General features: G+C 43.5%; 1 protein-coding gene across 1 annotated transcript in view; it reads right to left on the bottom strand.

Annotated features, from left to right (window-relative positions):
• The window catches only part of LOC119161460 (nose resistant to fluoxetine protein 6), a 50,553-nt gene extending 34,743 nt beyond the window's left edge, over positions 1-15,810 (bottom strand). The window contains exons 1-7 of the mRNA XM_037413945.2: positions 15,093-15,810; positions 11,673-11,884; positions 10,770-10,881; positions 6,625-6,709; positions 6,318-6,406; positions 3,066-3,242; positions 545-638 (exon numbers count right to left, since the gene is read on the bottom strand). Coding sequence (XP_037269842.2) covers positions 545-638; positions 3,066-3,242; positions 6,318-6,406; positions 6,625-6,709; positions 10,770-10,881; positions 11,673-11,884; positions 15,093-15,384 — 1,061 coding nt within the window. The 5' untranslated portion in view covers positions 15,385-15,810. The remainder of the gene's footprint in view (positions 1-544; positions 639-3,065; positions 3,243-6,317; positions 6,407-6,624; positions 6,710-10,769; positions 10,882-11,672; positions 11,885-15,092) is intronic.
• Positions 15,811-18,792: the final 2,982 nt, after the last annotated feature.

The raw sequence follows: 18,792 nt of genomic DNA, 5'->3' as shown, positions 1-18,792 counted from the left end.
GAACAAGTGTGCAACCTTGCCGCACAATTTTACTTTCTGAAGAGCTTATTTCGCACGAGAAGCAAGTTTCAATTCGGTTACACTTGAGAGAAGGGTGAAATTATCTCACTAGGTCAATATATTTCAATTCAAGTGAGGAAAATGTGACAGAAACAAAAAGTTAGGAGGAGTGAGGGTGAACTTACAGTAATTATTCAGCCCCGCCGCAGTGGTCTAGTGGCTACAAGACTCGGCTACTAACTCACAGGTCATGGGATCAAATCCCGCCTTAGATGGCTGCGTTTTCGAAGGAGACGAAAATGCTGTAGGCCCGTCTGCTCAGATTTTGGTGCGCGTTAAAAAACACCAGGTGCTCGAAATTTCCGGAATCGTCCACTACAGCGTCACTCATATAAATATGGTGGTTTGGGACATTCAACCCCACAAAGCCACCAACCAACAGTACTTAATTATGCAGCAGCTCTTTTCAGCATAAAAAATTAGCCGAGATGTGGCTTACATTACAGACATTACTATTGATTTTGCTCTGAAAAGGCTATCATACCTGAGAAACATAAATGTGTCCACCGACAGGAAGCCCGCTGGTAAAATTGTAGAAGCCCAATCATCGAAAAAGTACATCATGTTTATTCTTCCCGCTGGAAAATAACGTATACGAAATGTCAGCACATTTCGCGATGATAATTGTGAAACATGCATATGCCAATATTAGGCTTTAAAATGCATGAAGTTGCATAACTGAAAATGTGTGAGTCAGTCCATCTAATGTTAGTAGTAATCGCGGTCGACAGTGTTGTTCTGCTCAAAAAGAAAGAGGAGCGCGATGACTACCACGAGAGTACATAAGTGGTTGATCTTCTTGGCTAACCATCGCTACGTAATAATGCCTAAACCGGGGACAGCGAGTGCTAATGCCGACGCGTTGTCCCACCAGCCGCTACGTGATACTCAAGAGCTGGGTGAAGAAATATTTTACTTTTCTGCTCTTACTGACTTATCACTTACAGCCAAAGACATTGAATGCGCAACAGACCGGGGCAAGCTCCTAACGAGCGTTTGAAACATAACATGAGATGATTAGCCAAAAAGTATTCAAAATGAGAGTGAGCTACAACCATTTTGCGTTAGTTGGTTGGTACTTGCTGATAATGACTGTATTGTTCGGAACAACAGGATTGTTATACCTTAAAGTTTTCAAGCCGAGGTTCTAGCTCTTTTGCATGAACATCATTTGGGTGTCACCAAAGTGAAAGCAGTAACAAACATGTTCAGTGGTCCGATGGCCAGCCATCAATAATGCTCTATAACAAGTAGTTCGCCAGTGTGAAACATGTAGGTCGGTACTCTCGACAACACTGCCAGCGCCTTTATGTCAGTGGCGACTGAGTGAATTTCTATGAGAAAGCGTGCTTTTAAATTTCGCAGGTAAGGAAGGGCACATGTTCAAGATCGCTGTGGATGCGTATTCAAAATGAGTTGAGGGAAAATAAACATTCAACGACAACTACAAAGCACGTTGAGTTAGTACGTTCTCTGTTTTTAACGCGTGGTCTTCCAGCTGAAGTGGTTACCGATAACACATCTTAGTCCACTGAAGCAGGATTTGAAATTTTTTAAAGAGTGAATGGTGAAAATACACGCTGACGCCACCGTACCACCCACAATCAAATTTTGCGGCTGAGTGAGCAAGAAACTACGAAAAAATCACGTATAAAACAGCTTCTAGGTAATGAAGTGAAGGAGAAAAACCAATCGCTAAAACATGGGATCGACAAATTTTGTTCCCGCACCATACAACACCCCTTACATTCACGGGTAAAACGCCCGCTAAACTCTTTCTGCGATGCAAACTAAGGACAAGGCTAAAATTGCTGCAACCAAATGTTAGGAGTGAGCTTTAAGACAAAGTAGAGAGAGTGAAACTGTCTCAGTTCGAGGTGAGGTTGTTAAACGGTTCCCAAAAACGTGACATGTGTGAAGTCGCTATGAACGTATCTCGTTTTTTTCTGAGGCTGTGTGCGGTACGTTCATGCCGATCACTTGTAAAAGTTATTTTTGGAGACAGACCGCAACTATGAGCGTAGTGAACCCGAGTTACCGAATGCTTCGGAAGAGCTTGTGCCCGGCTCATCAATGCCCAATGCAACAGTCACCGGATGCCCAACTGGTAACAGAACAAGCACAAGCAACACTCTGCCCTGACCGTTCTGCACCGATTACCGTCTGAAGCAGCTGCTGAAAACGATGACCTCCGGACCTTTGGGGTTATAGCCATGCTTCAAAGTGGGAGGGAAAGAGTGTTGCATCTAACGCTTTACGGCATTTCATCGAACGACAGATCAGATAGAATGTAGATGAAGCCTTTGAAGCTTGAAAACTTCATAACACGAGGACGACGCAACAATTACCATTAAAATTCAAATAACAGCTGTGGGAGAGCAGCTCACAGAAAGACATACGTCCATTTCCTCTTGGTGTACTCTTCGTCACTTTTGTGATGGTACTATACGTAACGATACATTGCTGTATAGAATAAGTTCTTCAAAAAAAATTACTTGTTTCATGTTTTCGTTTACTTGCTGGTCAAGTTTCGCTTCTGCAACGGGAAGAATCTGTAATATGGAGGTGTCAATAAACCTTACACACCTGTCCCTGCTGCTGTTTTTGAAGGACTGCAACTGATCGGGAGACAGGGAGGCTGCGAGGGGAGTAGGGGGCCTAAGATGAATCAGCAATTGAATTAGCGCGCGTTTAAGACTACCTTGTGCTATTGCCTTTATATTGGATGTAATTTAACGAGTTGTATATCTTGGCAATTGGCGCTTTGACAATTGCAACATGAACTTTCATACAGAATAAATGACAAAACTGCCAAGCCTGTACGGCATTTTTCAAAAAAAAAGTAAATATCGGCTGGCATTTCCACGGAGAGATTTTGAACATTCTATTGAAGTTAGCCAAAACCACTCGCCATGCAGCTCTGGAAACATACCCGTTCTAAAATCGCGAAGCATATTTTTTTCTTCGATACAATTTTTATAGAGAAAAAGACGAAAAAAACTTACATAGAACGTCTGTCATGCCTCCGAAAACATGACCTAGAATGATCCAAGCAATGCTTAAGAAACGCATTCCGTTCATAAAATCAAAGGACATATCGCTCGAGCTTTTTTCATCCATGTTGACTATATGCTTTGTGTTCTTCAGCACAGAGAATGAGGTCAGTAGACGGACAAGCTGTCCTGCGAACAAATAGGCATTTATCGGTAAATGAGGATACACAGTCTTGAAGGTTCAAGTTGCCACATTTTCTTTTTTCGGACAGCTAAGGCTCAATGTACCTCTCTTTGTACGTCGTGTCAGAAAACGAACATATCCAGTATAACTTTTAGGTCAGGGCGCTGACACACGTATACAGAACGAATATAAACATAACAGTATAGACAGACGGCAACATAAATTAGGTGTTAAAGCAGACAAATATGAAACAATTGAGAAGGGTAGGGCATAATTATGTAAACAAATTAAATATAAAAAGCTGTTAATCATGAGACAGTTCATATACAGCAAATCACAAGGTACTCTGTGAATTCAAAAGGAAAGTAAAAAAAAAGGCACCAGGATAATGTGCAAATATGCACTACAGAGCGGAAAGAATTAAATGTGAAACGTCAGCCGTGATTTAAGAACACTACCATAATAAAAAAGTAAGCCTTATAGGAAAAAAACATTGGCCAGGCCTGTGCGGATCGGGCAGCACAATCACTGCGAAAGCATGCAGAGCGGCTTTTCAAAGCCTTTTATAACACCCTTTTGGTAAATTCTAGAAGCACACTTGCTGGGCACCCACCACGCCTTAAATAATTAATCAGAATGTTTGTGAGGCTGGCCGGCATTCTCGGTGTTACCCTTCGTCATTCTTCAGAGAAGTGTGGTATCCGCTAAGCACTTCCAACGAATTGTGTGCAATTTTGTGTTGCATTCAATGGCTGACGACAATGAAGAATCACGCTGGAAGTGGCTATGCACAACAGTTATTAGGTGATAAAGAACATTTTTTTGTAATGTGATGAAGCATTGGATAATCCACTCGTTACGCAATTTGTATTGTGTGACGTCTGGTTGTTCCTTTGCTGTTCTAAAACGCTTTATTACTCATAATAACGCGATTCCTTTCCCGACATCAAGCCTGCCTAAGGCACATTTGCGAAGGAGTCCCATGCTCCGGCCTGGCTCAGCGGGAGAATTCTGGGCAAGCACAATGTTTGACCCCATTTCGAATTGCACTATGTCACCACATGTCGTTGGTGTTTTTTATCTGAGTTTTCTAATTTTGTGCGATGATCGATGCGGACACCAGCGACGGTGGACAACAATGGTGCCGCGTTGTCACCTCAATACAGCTTTTATTGCGTAGTGACCATGAAAAGGCAGGTGCACCAAAAAGTCCACGCTCTCCACTTATCCTACGTGGAACACGAACAATTGAACTGAGCAGTCTAAGATAAGCGATGAGATACCACGAAATAGTTTGAATGAAACAGAACAACAGATCAGTGCACTTTCTTGAGCAGGAAAGTAATGAAAGTTGGAACAAGCCAGTAGTCCTAGATCAAGATCTGTAATAGCGGTTGGAGAAGCTATGATGGATACCTTAGGAGTTTTGGCTGAGCCGGTTATATGGTTACACTTTTGGATGTATAAATGCCATTTTAGATCATTGTCGAATCTTAAATGAACCTACCACCAATATTTATGGTAGCGGTTTTCTTGAAGGCAACACAACGCTTACCAATCAGAGCTTCTAATTACGGAAGGGTAACGCGAAAAACACCACAGAACATTTACAATCAGAATTTTTCGTTTTGCGGTGAATATGCAGTCTTAAAGAGACGTGCTGCAAGCAGTCTATGCGAATGCGATAGCGATTATACGCCAGTGTAACGCCAGCAGTGATAAAAAGCGAAGCCCTAAGTACACACGTAATGGTGTGCTTGTCAAGCCTGCAGTCCCGCGATCTCTGCTTTCTAGCGTGCTAAGTTATTTTACAAGAATTGTAGCACTTTTCCGGGACTTCTCATAGAAGTACTTTTTGCCGCGCACAGGATGTTCTTTTTTTACTTTAGCCAAGCTGACCTAAACCTAGTCTTCAAAAACGAAAGGACGCGTTTACACGTGATCCACAATTCACGCATAGTAGTTGACGTGGGGCCGCATTTTAATGGCTTCAATATGTAATTGTTCGACTACTTGAGTGAAGTAGAGGAACGAATTTTGGCTCGCATTCGAGCGCAATATTTCGACCTTTATCAAGTAGCGCCACAGACACGCTTCGACGGACGACAGTGGTAGCGTCGACGCTTCCGACGGAGCGCCATCACTACCACCAGCGGCATGCGTAAAGTGGCAGCAATTCTCCGCAGAGCAGTAGGTCAACGGCACATCTCGTGCCGCAGCGATCGCATACACAAGATAGCGTGCTTCTTCCAACGCGCCCAACGTTTCGGAAATCGAGGTACTCTGGATACGCCGCCCGCATGCGCAACTGCACCTATTTCCCTGTGGAGGCCACGAAATCAACGCCACTTTTCATGCTCTTCTTTTACTTTGTAAGCCACATAAAAAGAAACAAAAATGAACAATAACATACATGTTCGAAGTTTAAGCTCATACTCTGGTGGGCTTAAAGTAACCCAAGCCCAGTTCTTAGGACTTTATATTTGTGCTTCATATATCTTGCGCTAGGGGCGTGACATGCTGGTTTTGGTTAGTTTTGAACATGATTTCAAAAATGTAAATTATACTCCGATCGCGAAACGTATGCTGTCACTAGTCACCATAATTCACGCTATTTTCCTTCCCACCGAAATCTAATCACCAATCTGGCCAGTTGCGGGTACCTTTAAAGTTATGAAGAGGTAGCTAATGTGTACCATTTGTGTAAGGGTAATGGAACACTTACTGCACACGGAAGTTTGTAGACAGAATCGAGGGAAGCTGAGGCACTGCTTAGAAAAGCTGGACGCATTCACTGTATTCTTGATTTTCGGAAAACATCGATATTAGGTCTAATTTACGAAGCCCACGTTGTTCTCAAGAGTTCGGCAGTGAAGTACTGTGATACCCAGGCACCACTTACCTATTCACCACATTATCATGAAAGTAGTCGTTAGTATTTATAATGTGTATCCAAATTTTGCATGTAATTGCTTTCACACCAAATATTTGGATTATTACGCTATGGAATAAGTCCGGTATGTCTTAATGCACTGGTAGAGATAGTAGGTGCCCTCCATGAGAGAAACTAATATTCTTACCTTCATCTGCTGGATGATCCCTGAGCCAAAGATAGAAGTGAAAACAGGAGCTTAGAAACATCATTGCGCCAATGCATGCGAGAAGACATCTGAAAATAATACGAGAAACTTACAGAATAAATTGCTTTTTATCCCCATGCATGACAATTTCCAAAACTCTTTATGCCCCATTGGTAAATACTTATTAGTCTTTTTAATTAACTGTCAACTTCAGGCCTATGGTAAAATGCCTGCAACATGTGAAATAGTGTTGAACATTCCTAAGTAACAGCAAAAAATGAAAGTAGTAATATGAGAGTTAACTTACATTATTCCGGCTTGTGTTGAACTCATTGGTGGATGCTGGCCATTTACGCAGTCACTCACGGTGACGTTTAGGCTGTCTGTTATCACTGCAAAATAAAGCGCAACAAAGTCAGTATTGCTCACTAGTATTACTTTAACAGTTCACTTTTTAACTACTGCACTCGTAAACAAAGAAGGCTAGTAAATATCAACTTACTACCTCATAGCCACTCACTTACGTGTCGCCAAGGTTTCACTACTATAGAAATTGGAGGTGCACATTTCAAACTATTTCAAACGAAGCCCCCTTTGCGAATTTTGATATCTCACGAGCAAACTTCTATTCTCCAGCAGGTGCCTGTAGTCTGCGATGTTGTCATTGACTAAAATTTGATAAGCAATCAAGGCACTCAACCCGATTTAATGAAGTTTCTCAGAAAATAAACGAGTGGAGATTCAGTGCTGATTTTTTTTACTAACATGAGCTATACCTCGAATGTGTACTCTTAAGTCATTGCGGTAAAACAGCTAGGCGCTTTTTCGACAACCTACAGTTTTATGCCACGCTGCTGGACAGACTAACGAACTTAACAGTCTGTGAAACCTTTACGCGCCAAATGGCGCTAGATGAAGCGTTGACCCTGTAAATTCTCCCACAATATACGGCGGTGGGTTTCTTTATTTCATGATTCCTTCGACACAGCACACAGAACATCCCATCGCAAATTTCTTACTCGGCCTACTCACACAATTCCAGCATTCGTTCACTGAAACACACACACACACACAAACACACACACACACACACACACACGCACACACACGCACACACACGCACACACACACACACACAGACACGCACACACACACACACACAAATCATGACATATCCATGGAATGAATGATGATGAGTGGAGCGGAGAGTCCATCCGTCCGTTTTCTGCCTCTCTGTCTGCCTGTCTGTGGATATGCTGTGCGGGCTATGCCAGAGGGACGACTGCGCTAGACCATAACGAGCTTCGCCCTAAGAAAGACGCGTACCATGAACGAAGGAATAAGGAAAAACAGAACAATTCATTTCATTGATGGTACGCGTCCCTTTTGTATTTCAGCAAGAATGTGCCAGCTATCATGTGTATATCGGGAACTTGACGTAGCTTCTGAAAACACTGTTGCGCCTGTACACCCAGTCATGTGAGGCTTCATGTCTGGGCTGTCATCGCAGACGTTTCACGCGCGGAGCCATCAGTTGTTCCTGTATAACTATTTGAAATTTCGAAGAAAGAACAAAGTCTTGTTCTACACTTTACAAACCTTCTTATTTAAGGAAGTTATCACTTCGTTAAATCGAGTTACGATATTAATAAATAAACTCAGTGCGGCAAGGTTTGAAAAAGTTTATGAGCCCGTCAATACTTACCCACGTGGTGGATTCATAAACGGTGCTCGGTTTATGGTACGGCCACCATATGCACTACACTTGCAAAAACAGTTTGGCACACCCTCTTACGCTCTCATAGTTGATCTGTTATTACAGTGGTAAGTACTGTCCAAACGCTATCGTGGTCGTTCGTTTCACCTGATCTGCAGGGACTGGTAATAAAAGGTTACTGCTACATGAATTCAAAAATTTTGTTACAAATATACACACAGAGGTGCAATATGGAGCTACGATTTTACTTTTTCAATCAATACTTTTCATGCTTTTCGCACTTGGCCACTGTTCAGGGTGACAGTCCGTCCACCTTATCGAAACGATCATCCAGCCACGAGTGTCGGATGCCGAGAATACTAAAGAACAAGGTATAAAGCATCGTTCCGCGATTCTAACCTCGCGCACACAGTATCAGGCCATGTCAACGAGGTGACATACTGCAGACAGTAGAGATGAGGCGGCGCACCACATGGCTCGAGGACTTACACACCGAGCCTAAGCTAGACCTACCCCACAGACTACCTAAATATGTATACGGCAAGAAAGAAAAGCACATTTATCGAATAAAGAAAAGAAGTATAAGGGCTGGTTTTTTGTTAGACACAATGTTAATGAAAATAAGAGACATTGATGCCATCGAAAGTGTAGGGTGTATAACTATAAAAAGTCACAACTTTGCCGCAAAGACCACGCAATGAATGTCCTAACTACAAACAGGAATGTCAGGTGAATAACGGCCGGCTGATTAAGACGTACCCCACGTTGCTCAAGCACAAATGACGCATGAAACATACTACAGGTACAGATGAACGCGAATAGGCGTCCGAGTTATTACATCGATGCCTGAAAAGCGTTACCTTTTCGCAAACGGAAGTTGTGCAGCAAGTGCAGTGACCTTTGTGTGCCCAGTACCTACAACAGAACCGTTCTGGTGAAAGCACCAGGCGCAGGATTCTTCCCACCGCGAGATTAGCGCACGCACGCGTGAGCGTTAACTCCCCCCCCCCCTCATCGGGGCAATATACGCATGGAAAACGAACGCATGATTGCGCGTTCTCCACATCATGACAATATGGCGACGCGCCCTCATTGCACCATCTCGCTGGTAATAATGAAAACACAATAATTCTCCCGTGATTGACATTTTCAGCGGTAAGTGGTAGATATAAATAGCTTGCCGTTTTAAAGTTTAAGGAGGTGCTCTTCCGTGGCTCACTGCATGGCTAACGTCACGTACTCACAAGTGAGAAGTCCGACGTTTGATTCTGCATGCAGACATCTTTTGTTGATTAGTTTTCATTTTTGCGTTTTCATATATACAGGTTCGTATACATGTGCGGCGAATTATGGTGGGCATCCACGTAAGCGGCAAAATCCAGCCAAGAGCGTCCATAAAATTGCTGTTGCAATAATAAGTGATTGATATGTGAGGTTTAACGCCCCTAAATCATCATATGATTATGAGAGTTGCCGTAGTAGAGGGCTCGGGAAATTTTGACCACCTGGGGTTCCTGAACGTGCACCCAAATCTGAGCACACGGGTCTATAGCATTTTCGCCTTCATCGAAAATGCAGCCACCGAGGCCGGGATTTGATCCTGACACCTGTGGATCAGCAGCCGAGGACCGAGTAACAGTGGTAGTGCATGCGTGAGCCAATCGTCAATTAGCTTTCATAAAAAGCAAATCAAATGCCGTATTAGTCATTTTCACGTAGACCGTCACGCGTGCCAGATTGATAATTTAGCAAGTTGCTTGGGCATGCGCGGATAAGTTTTCGTGCTTTCTTTCCCGCCGTTGCGTACATCCTCAGTTTTTAGTAGGTGTGTGTAGTATCCTGACTTAATAATTGTGGCCGTGTTTGCACACCTGGTATTTGGAGCTGTTGATTTAGCTTTCACTCTAATCAAAGCACACGGGCTCGGAGCATTTCCGCCTCCATAGGAAATGCGGCCGCAGCAGCTGGGATTTGGTACCGTGACCTTCGGGTCAGCAGTCCAACACCATAACCAATAGACCAACGTGGTGGGGTATGTGCATATGTTACAATTCTAGAGACACCTTGGAGCTTGTCTTATGGGGATTACCAGGTATATTACTATGTATAATACACAGTTACAGTGATGCAGCCTCAAGCAGTGATGGCCAGTTTACGTTGGTCAGGTCGAGCAGCCCCTACTGGATATCGGCCTTCCAGCAAGCCGGGGAGCCGCCAAAGGTCGAGAACCGCTGCAGAAATCTACGCGGGTTTCATGCCCACTACGAATTCGCAGACTCCTAATGTAAGTTTATTTCACATAATCTGATAGCAAGTCACACGGCCTTTTTATTTCACTCGGTTGTTTTATAGTATGAAGCGATTTTTTTACTGAATGTAACCTTCTATATTGCCTAATTTTAACCACGAAAAATTTTTCCTTCCTTGATGACAATGAGGCAGGCCACCGTCCAAATGATAGCTTTATTAAATTCTGTGCACTATTTCTACACTCTTGCGAAATAAGGCACCGTTTTCTTATCCCGTCTTCTCTGAATCAATAATGTATTGCCCTTTAGGTGATCCGTTGAGTACTTCGTAAACTTGAACAAAATATATTGAATAAATAAAGCTGTATTGATCGCTAGATCAAACAAAATATTTCGATGTACTTAATGCGCTTTATTGCGTGCAAGCATCATGGGAAATGAAACTATTAAAACAACAAAATAATAAGAACGACTATTTTTACTTACGTGTTTTCGCAATAGCTTCAATGTCTTGCTCGCTGCATTGATCAATAATGCAGATTCCCAATCTCGCCCCCGGAGCATCTGGGTCAATCCAGTAGCTGAGAAACTTCGACACCTGTGAATGAGTCGGATTACTGATGCCTCGTCTATTAAATGCTCATTAAACAGTATGGACAGCCATGACCAAAATCTTTGTAAAAATAAAAATGATCAGAAATATCAGCGTGATTCATAACGAGAACGTTACCTTCTCAAAATAAGACTACATGGAATACAGTATCCCGAGAAATGATGTCATGCACGGCACTGATACACAACGTAACCTGAGGAGTTCGCATTGATGGCTTATCTATACGACAATTAGCTCTAGCCTCAAGGACAGCAAGAAGTTCATCAGTCGAATGTAATTTTATGTCATCTCCGCCACTCATAAATTCTAAAACAATAAAGAAGTTTGACAATGCCTCAGTTTTTTGCAGTTGTTAAAGCAAGTAAATCATGACTCTTCATCTTATGTGAGTTCTGACCATGTACCATCGTTCGCCAGCTGCTACTGCTCGATGGTTGCAATTAGCTACATGATTTCACTGAATCAGGGCAATGCATTATATAAAAAAGACACTGACCTTCAAAGAAATATTATTGCGGCATCCTGATCAGGGAAGCTCTTGCCTTGAATACCGTGACCGCCCCATGCCGCCAACACCTGTCTCACTTACGCTACGTCTTTAGATATTCACCTCTGCTTTTAAAAATGACTTTCAGTGTGGGCAACGCCGATATATCTGAAAGCCTTGTTATCGTAGTCTTGCTATCTTAAAACTTTGAGGTTTTCCAAAACACGCTTGCTTGCCTCCAAATGCGCCTGTATTTATGATTCATACGAATAGGGAAGAAGAGGTTCACCCTCTTGTGGGCTATGGCAGCCGCTTGCACAAGGTGTTTCACGGCTGTTTCGTCCATCATTAAGCGTATCTGCACCATGCAATAGTGGGCCTTGGTCTTAACATATCCGTGCTGGTCTCGCTCCACGGTCGCCACGCACTCGTCGAACGAGCCAAGGTCCACCGTTGTGCCATGAAGGAAGCCCGTCGGGTACTTGCCACTTGCGTCAATAACTGGCCGCGTGGGAGGTGTAGAAAAGAATAGGAAAAAATAGGTGAGAACATCTTTACACAATCATGCTGCAGCAGATATTCGAAAGAAGGCTAACTTATGGAATCACAATATTTTATTAATTACTGATATGTGTACGTGCGTGCGCTCAGTAGACGTCACCGCACATAGAGAAGAACAACGTCGCGACGCTATATTATGACTTTAAGCTTGACGAAGGCTTTATATAAAAAGCGTCACAGTGATTTCTTCGTCAGTATTTCACAACCGAATGATGGAGCTATCAGCTAGGTGTCATCTGCCTTCGTGGCGAAACATATCCATCTTGACACCTACTAGAGCCTGGTCTGACTTACGTCCACTAGTTTTTTACATTACTGAGCCAGTTCTAGGATGTTCTTTCGCAACGCGAATATTCGCTGTAAGTGGTGTCCATGAGAATATTTTTGTAAATGTTGAGCATGCTGGAAGAAGTGGGTGACACCTTGTGGCGAGTATTTTTATTTTCAAGTGCTTGAAATACAAATGGATTCCTTTCTATGCGACAGTCCTTCTCTCAAGCACATTTTAAAAATATTGTTGGGCAGATCTAAGCCAGTGACGCACATAGGCGGTTATATTCCGACAACCAACTGCCGAGTATAGACTAAAAATGACGACAGGCAAAATCGACACAGAACACATTGCTCTGAAATATACGCCCGTACTTTTTTTTCTGCAAGGGGTTCCAAAAGGAGGCAAACTGTGTACGTGACTGACTGAGGGAGCTCGCTCATTAAAGGCAATGACTCGAAGCGACAATATCAGTTGAGTATGAGCGGACAAGGCACAACTAATGGTGTGATGTGATTGCCTTGTCTAAAATGCTATCGGCATCGGTGACGACGGCCAGAGAAGGAGCGGGCCGATCTAGCGAAAGGTATGATTTCCACTGAAGTGGGGCTGGGTGGTTCAGCTTAATATTTTCAATTCAAATCTCGAGGTCAAGAAAGGGCTTTGCTGCCCCGCCGCGGTGGTCTAGTGGCTAAGGTACTCGGCTGCTGACCCGCAGGGCGCGGGTTCGAATCCCGGCTGTGGCGGCTGCATTTCCGATGGAGGCGGAAATGTAGGCCCGTGTGCTCAGATGTGGGTGCACGTTAAAGAACCCCAGGTGGTCTAAATTTCCGGAGCCCTCCACTACGGCGTCTCTCATAATCATATAGTGATTTTGGGACGTTAAACCCCACATATCAATCAAAGGGCTTTGCTTTGTTTTTCAGTGTGTGTGGGTGTTATTGACTTTTGAGGCCTTTGTCAGCAAAACTTTCTCTTCCATTTCTAGAAAACGATGGCCACACGTGAACGAAGCCGAAGGATATAGCTCAAATGCCAAACATCGCAATTTTCAACCAGATCTAGTAAGTGTACTTTTAATTCATTTCCAGTCAGTTGCCGTATAATAATGATTTTTGAAAGCCTGCCCTGAGCACTATTCGTATTGTTGAGTTTACTTCCATCTGATAGAAAAAGATGTCGCTATAGTGTGCACAAATTGAAAAGTTTACGTTCTTCTATTTTTGCCAAAAAGTTTAGGCCTCAAGATTTGCCGTTTAGGAAGTCATCAGAGCAACGGTATTGTGAATGACAAAGTTAGCGAATTTTTCGTTTGTGTTTGAAAGCTTGAACTATGACCTAACGCAGTTTAAGACGCAGTACGAGAATGCACATTGATCGTTTATGAACTAGCTTGTCTTGTGCTTAACATCTAGCAAGCATCGATGAAAAGTCGCGTGAATTCAGCATCACCAAAATTCATGGGAGCAAGCGATGCGTAAGCGTTGAGATTTATTGTGGCTGGTGGCCGTTTCAGCAGGATGCCGCTTTCTGCTGGAATCTGCATGATTTTTTTTATATTTTATATTCTCGCTAGCAACAGTCACCATTTTATCGTCTGTGTAGCACTCGTTCGCTTCTCTGTCTGTAACAGCGTTCCATACGCCATCTCGTGGCACGCGCATCGCGCAACTAATGAAATGCGTGTCGCATCACAATTTCGCGATGTTTGGATTTTTCCCGATGTGTATGCTTCCCCTGCCGACTTTAAATGTTACCCTGTGGGGGGCATTTATGCCCCTTCAACGAACCTGAACTAAACCTTAGCAGAGAGTTTAATCTTGCGGCATTTGTTTTGCACTGTGGGTACGCCGTATTCATGTAAGTCCCTTATGTTAATTTCTTTTGCAACCGGGGATGAACTACGGGGGGGGGGGGGGGGGGAGAGGCACCATATTGAAGCCACTCGCTTTCGGAGCGTGAGGGTGCCAGATGAAACACAACCACCAAAGAGAAAACTTATTTACTTTTATTCAAGCATGCCCTTGTAGCGGTGATTGTCTTTTGTGAGAAGCCGCCGCGGTCGATTATAGGCGCTATGGCGCACGACTATGGCCCAAAAGTCACGGATTCAAATCACGGCCGCGTTTTAGATGGAACCGAAACAGCTTTGTGCCTTTGTTACGAGCAAGTTGAAGATCCACAGGAAGTCTGAATTTCCGTAGCCTTCCACTACAGCGTCTCTCGTGCCATGGCTTTAGGACATGAAACCCCCACAAATATATTTAGTGCTATATGAAAGTCAAACAGACGGACGGATGGACGCACAGTTTGTTCGTTGAGACGGCGCCGAATAGCATACGCATTTAAAATATGGTAAACAAAAGCACAAATCCCACGGCCACCGCGACGCGTTTTTGGTCAACTGTTTTTACTGGGCGCATGCACGCACACACACATATACACGCGCATGCACACACTGTATCTGAAAGGTTCCGCGAGTAGAGATAAGTGAAGACAGAACCGTCTCCAATCCACAACATTAGTACTCAGCTGATAAACTTGTAAATCAGTAATGAAGCCAGACAGCATTTTAATGAATATGTACAAAATCAGTGCATTGCTCATTAGGTCATGAAAGTGCTGCCTTCTCGCAAAGGGAGAAAGTTACTGAAAAGCTTTTGCAGTCGAAACCACAATTAGTTTCATTCTATTCATTCTATTCGCTATTTAAATATAGTCATGGCTGGTAACATGTTCATCATCACAATTGGCTGAGATCAGCTTTTACGAGCAATTCTGCTAAAAGTACTTTTTGTGTAATTTCGGGCCGTATAGTGTCGACTAAGTGATGCGGAGATTAAGATGAACAGTTGCTAAAAAAAAGGTATGACTTACTTCTGAGTGCCCATGGTTCCAGGTTCTTCAGGCCCCGTACCAGCCTCAAGAGGCCCAGGCTGCATGGGAACGACAAGTCTGCCGTGAGGACTTTCTGGGCCAGCGGGTTAGAAGGATCAAGGATGGTCTTCATGAGTCCTCGCAAGGAATCCTCAATGCTTGGCGTGGCGGCTTTCACTTTTGTATGGTCATCACTTTCGGTTGTATTGAAAGCAGTACAAGAAAGTGCCAGGCACAGTAAGACCACGATGCGGATAATCGACGGTGACAGTGAAGGGACCATCCTGAGCATACAATTTTCTTTCTTTGCGCTGTGCTTGCCCCGATGCTCGCGAAGGCGTTATTCAATTGAGCCCGTTGTTAAACAGTATATAACGGTATATAACTTAGTGAATTACATAAATGTGATAAACTAGGGCAAGTTGCCCAGGGGTATGCCGTCACTACTTTGCAACGAGAGGGGGAACCAGGTGCAGGTCGTCGTTTGTTGTCCACCGGTCATTCAGAGTCAAAGTCACAGACTCGAGTGCGTTGCCTCAACCGGCTCACTCCTTGTTGTCGACTCGACTAGCCACGTGACCTGTGGCACAAGCTCACCGCAGGGCGTATTATGCACCTGCAACAACAATGATTTGCTTCTTCTAGTTCGGGCAAGGCCGCCGTGGCTTTCTTAATTTTTTCTCCTCGCCTGGCACACAACGGAACATAGTGACATGTAGCAGAGTGAAATAGCTGTATGCTTCGTAGGACGCAAGGCTTTTATCGCATCAATTCCGCTCCGTGACGTAAAGTCTCAGCAAATAGGCCGCCCACGTCCCGCAAAGTGAAACTTCTTTTTTCTCTGATTTCTTTATTTCTTTCTCGCCGTAGCATTCTCTCTCACTACGGCGTGCCTTTAAGGTCAACAGCAACTACATTTTGTCATTAATAATTTTCACTTTCTCTCTTGCCCTGTACGGTGCTGGTTTGTCTGCGCATCCTGTTTACGTCAAGGGGCGCAGCCGAATAGTAAATACGTAGGATGGCGTCAGTCGGAGGATAATATCGCAATGCGTATCTTTTTTTATTTAGTCGCGATTATGTTCCCTTTTTCACCCACAACGCCCAGGGCAGATTATTGAGGTTGCTCATGCATAATGCATGCGTCGGCAACCCCCTATATAGCGCTCACGACCTCCGCGTATAGTTCAACATCCTCAGGTGCATACCCTTGAGTAGATTTCTTTTTTTTTTCTTCTGGGCATTATTCGTTATTCTCGAATAGAAGAACGCATGGGTCTTTTCTGGTGACGCACTTAGGACGAGAACTTACTTCCGAATTGCAGCTCAGGGGGAGAGAGTGCCTCATGAGTGCCGAATTCCATGGCAAGTCACAGGTGACGCGCACTATAGCCACTTCCCGGGGTACGTGGCGTTGCTAGCCAATTTGTATGATTTTTCGTGAGTATTATTTATAAAAATTTGGCCTACAGCAAGTTCATTTGATTTTTTTTTTTCTAATGACGGGGGGCTTAGAGAATATGCAGCTTACAAAGCAAGCGTGTAGGCATTGTCATTACCACTTGACCCTTCCTATATATTTTCTTCTGAGTTTATCAACTGTTCGGACTAATTATTAAGTAGCTAATTGTATTAGTTTTATAAATTGTATACATGTGCCCCTGGCACATATATACAATTATACAGTTATACATGTATACATGTGGCACATGTATACATGTGCCCCTGGCAATGTATACAGAGTACCTAACACTTTGTGGAGGGTAATAATAACGCATGGCACTAAGTTGTGAACTCAAGTATACAGTCGATAGAATTTGTAGTCATTTCAGATTTGAGAAACATATATATTTGTAGGCCAACAAGTGAGAAAGAAGCGCGGACTAAATCACTTATAGCATCATGAAACTAAATTGTAGTTTTGCGCGTAGCTTTCAACAGTGTACACGGCGTGTTTCCTTTGCGACATCAAATTGTAGATGTAAGTGTGCACATATGGAATCTATGCTTTTGCATAACTTTTGCCAACAGATGGTCATCACAAAGCCGGTTACGGTACAAAACAGAATGCGCCACGAAATGCACAGATGTGTCACGAAATTCGTAGGATGTGTAGTTATTTTGCTTATTTGGCACATCTGCAGCCCTTCGGAAGACGTGTAGCCGAACAACTACCCATTGAGTAAATATAATTTATCAAAACGAGCTGAAATTGCTAATTCAGGGTCGGTGAAATGAAAATCTAAAGCGCTCTCTACTCTACCAGTAAGTTTACGTGGGTAAGCGCTAAAGCGTGTACGCTTCCAAATGGGAGAATATGCAACATCGTGCGGTCACGACTGCTTCAGGCGTGCTAGCCTGCTTAGGAGTTGAGGAATCGCTAGACCAAAAGGAAAAAAAGGTATGACTAGAGGAGAACAGCACATTTAAACAGCGAATATTTTTAAGGTTGCGATTCTTCTGTGACCATCGGCGTAACGCAGCTCGCCGTCCTAGTAGATATGTGCCGCAGAAATTGGAAAAACCTCCTTATGACCTCTGGTCCCCTAAAAAGGAAGCTGTATATAACCAGCGTGAGCGTTCCTAGGATTAAAAGTGATATTGCATTTTTTTTGCGGTTAGGAGGAAAACGTAACTGATTCAGAAGCATGGTGGTTTTTTTCGAATATTTGTCGATGGGTAGAGTCAGTCGCTCTCTTTAAAGGAGTGTCAATGGCAGTTAGCGAGAGAACAGAAGCGACTACATCAATTTAGCGCACAAGCCCGCGAGAGAGATGCCGAAGACCACCGCAAACAAAGGGCGGAAGATTCATGGCTTCGCGGGAGGCAAGCTGAAGTTATACGGGAACGGCTTACTTCGATATCTGGCTTTAACACTAGGCAAGACGAAGCTATGGAGAACTTTATGTTTCGTTCAGCTATACGCAAAAAAGGCGAGAAAGCTGGTCGCGCTCCTCTCTTCTTCTTTTTCAACATCACTCCCCCCCCCCTCCCGTCACCCCGCTCACCATACTACACTATATAAAGATATACTAAGTGTGTGTCATGTTCTATTAGTCTTGAACGTTGATAGCTATTGAATGGCTGTCGATCGCTATGAGTTTACTGGATAGATGAAGTTCATAAGGACGAAGTAATGCTTATCACGCTTCACAGAAGCCGCAATCAGCGTCATTTAGCTGTCTTTCACGAGTGATTGATTATGAATGGTAATACGTGTGTATCTAAGCTCGAACGAGCATACGCACGCTCGTCGCGGCGTTTTCATAACTTATGGAATATAGACTGGTTATAAATTAGTATTGGTTGCTTATGGTTCTCATGTCAATCAGAATTATCTTAGCTAAAGTAAACTTAGAATGCGTTAACAATGCTTTTAGCGTGGCAAATGATCATCTAAGGCTTGCCATGGCGGCACGCAGTAACGTCATCGCTCAGCAATTTTTTTTTCTGTTCACTAATGGATCACACTTTACGCCTGGCTTCAACAGCTCCGCAGTTTAAAAAGCCCTGACAAAGGGGTTAAAAAAGGGCTAACTTTCAAGTGAAGTTTATTGTGCCTGATCCCGGAAATTCGTTGCTGAACAAAGCCAAAACTATCATTCGAAAGAATACATGAAGCCAACCAGATAATACATGAGTAATGCCAGCGAAAACGCGTCGGTTCCTTCCAGAAAGCTTCTTTTTTCTCACCAGGGAA

The sequence above is a fragment of the Rhipicephalus microplus genome, chromosome X (assembly GCF_043290135.1).
Source record: "Rhipicephalus microplus isolate Deutch F79 chromosome X, USDA_Rmic, whole genome shotgun sequence".
In the NCBI taxonomy this organism is placed as follows: domain Eukaryota; kingdom Metazoa; phylum Arthropoda; class Arachnida; order Ixodida; family Ixodidae; genus Rhipicephalus; species Rhipicephalus microplus.
The sequence above is the reverse complement of the archived record's forward strand: the minus strand, read 5'-3'. Positions and strand labels throughout refer to the sequence as shown.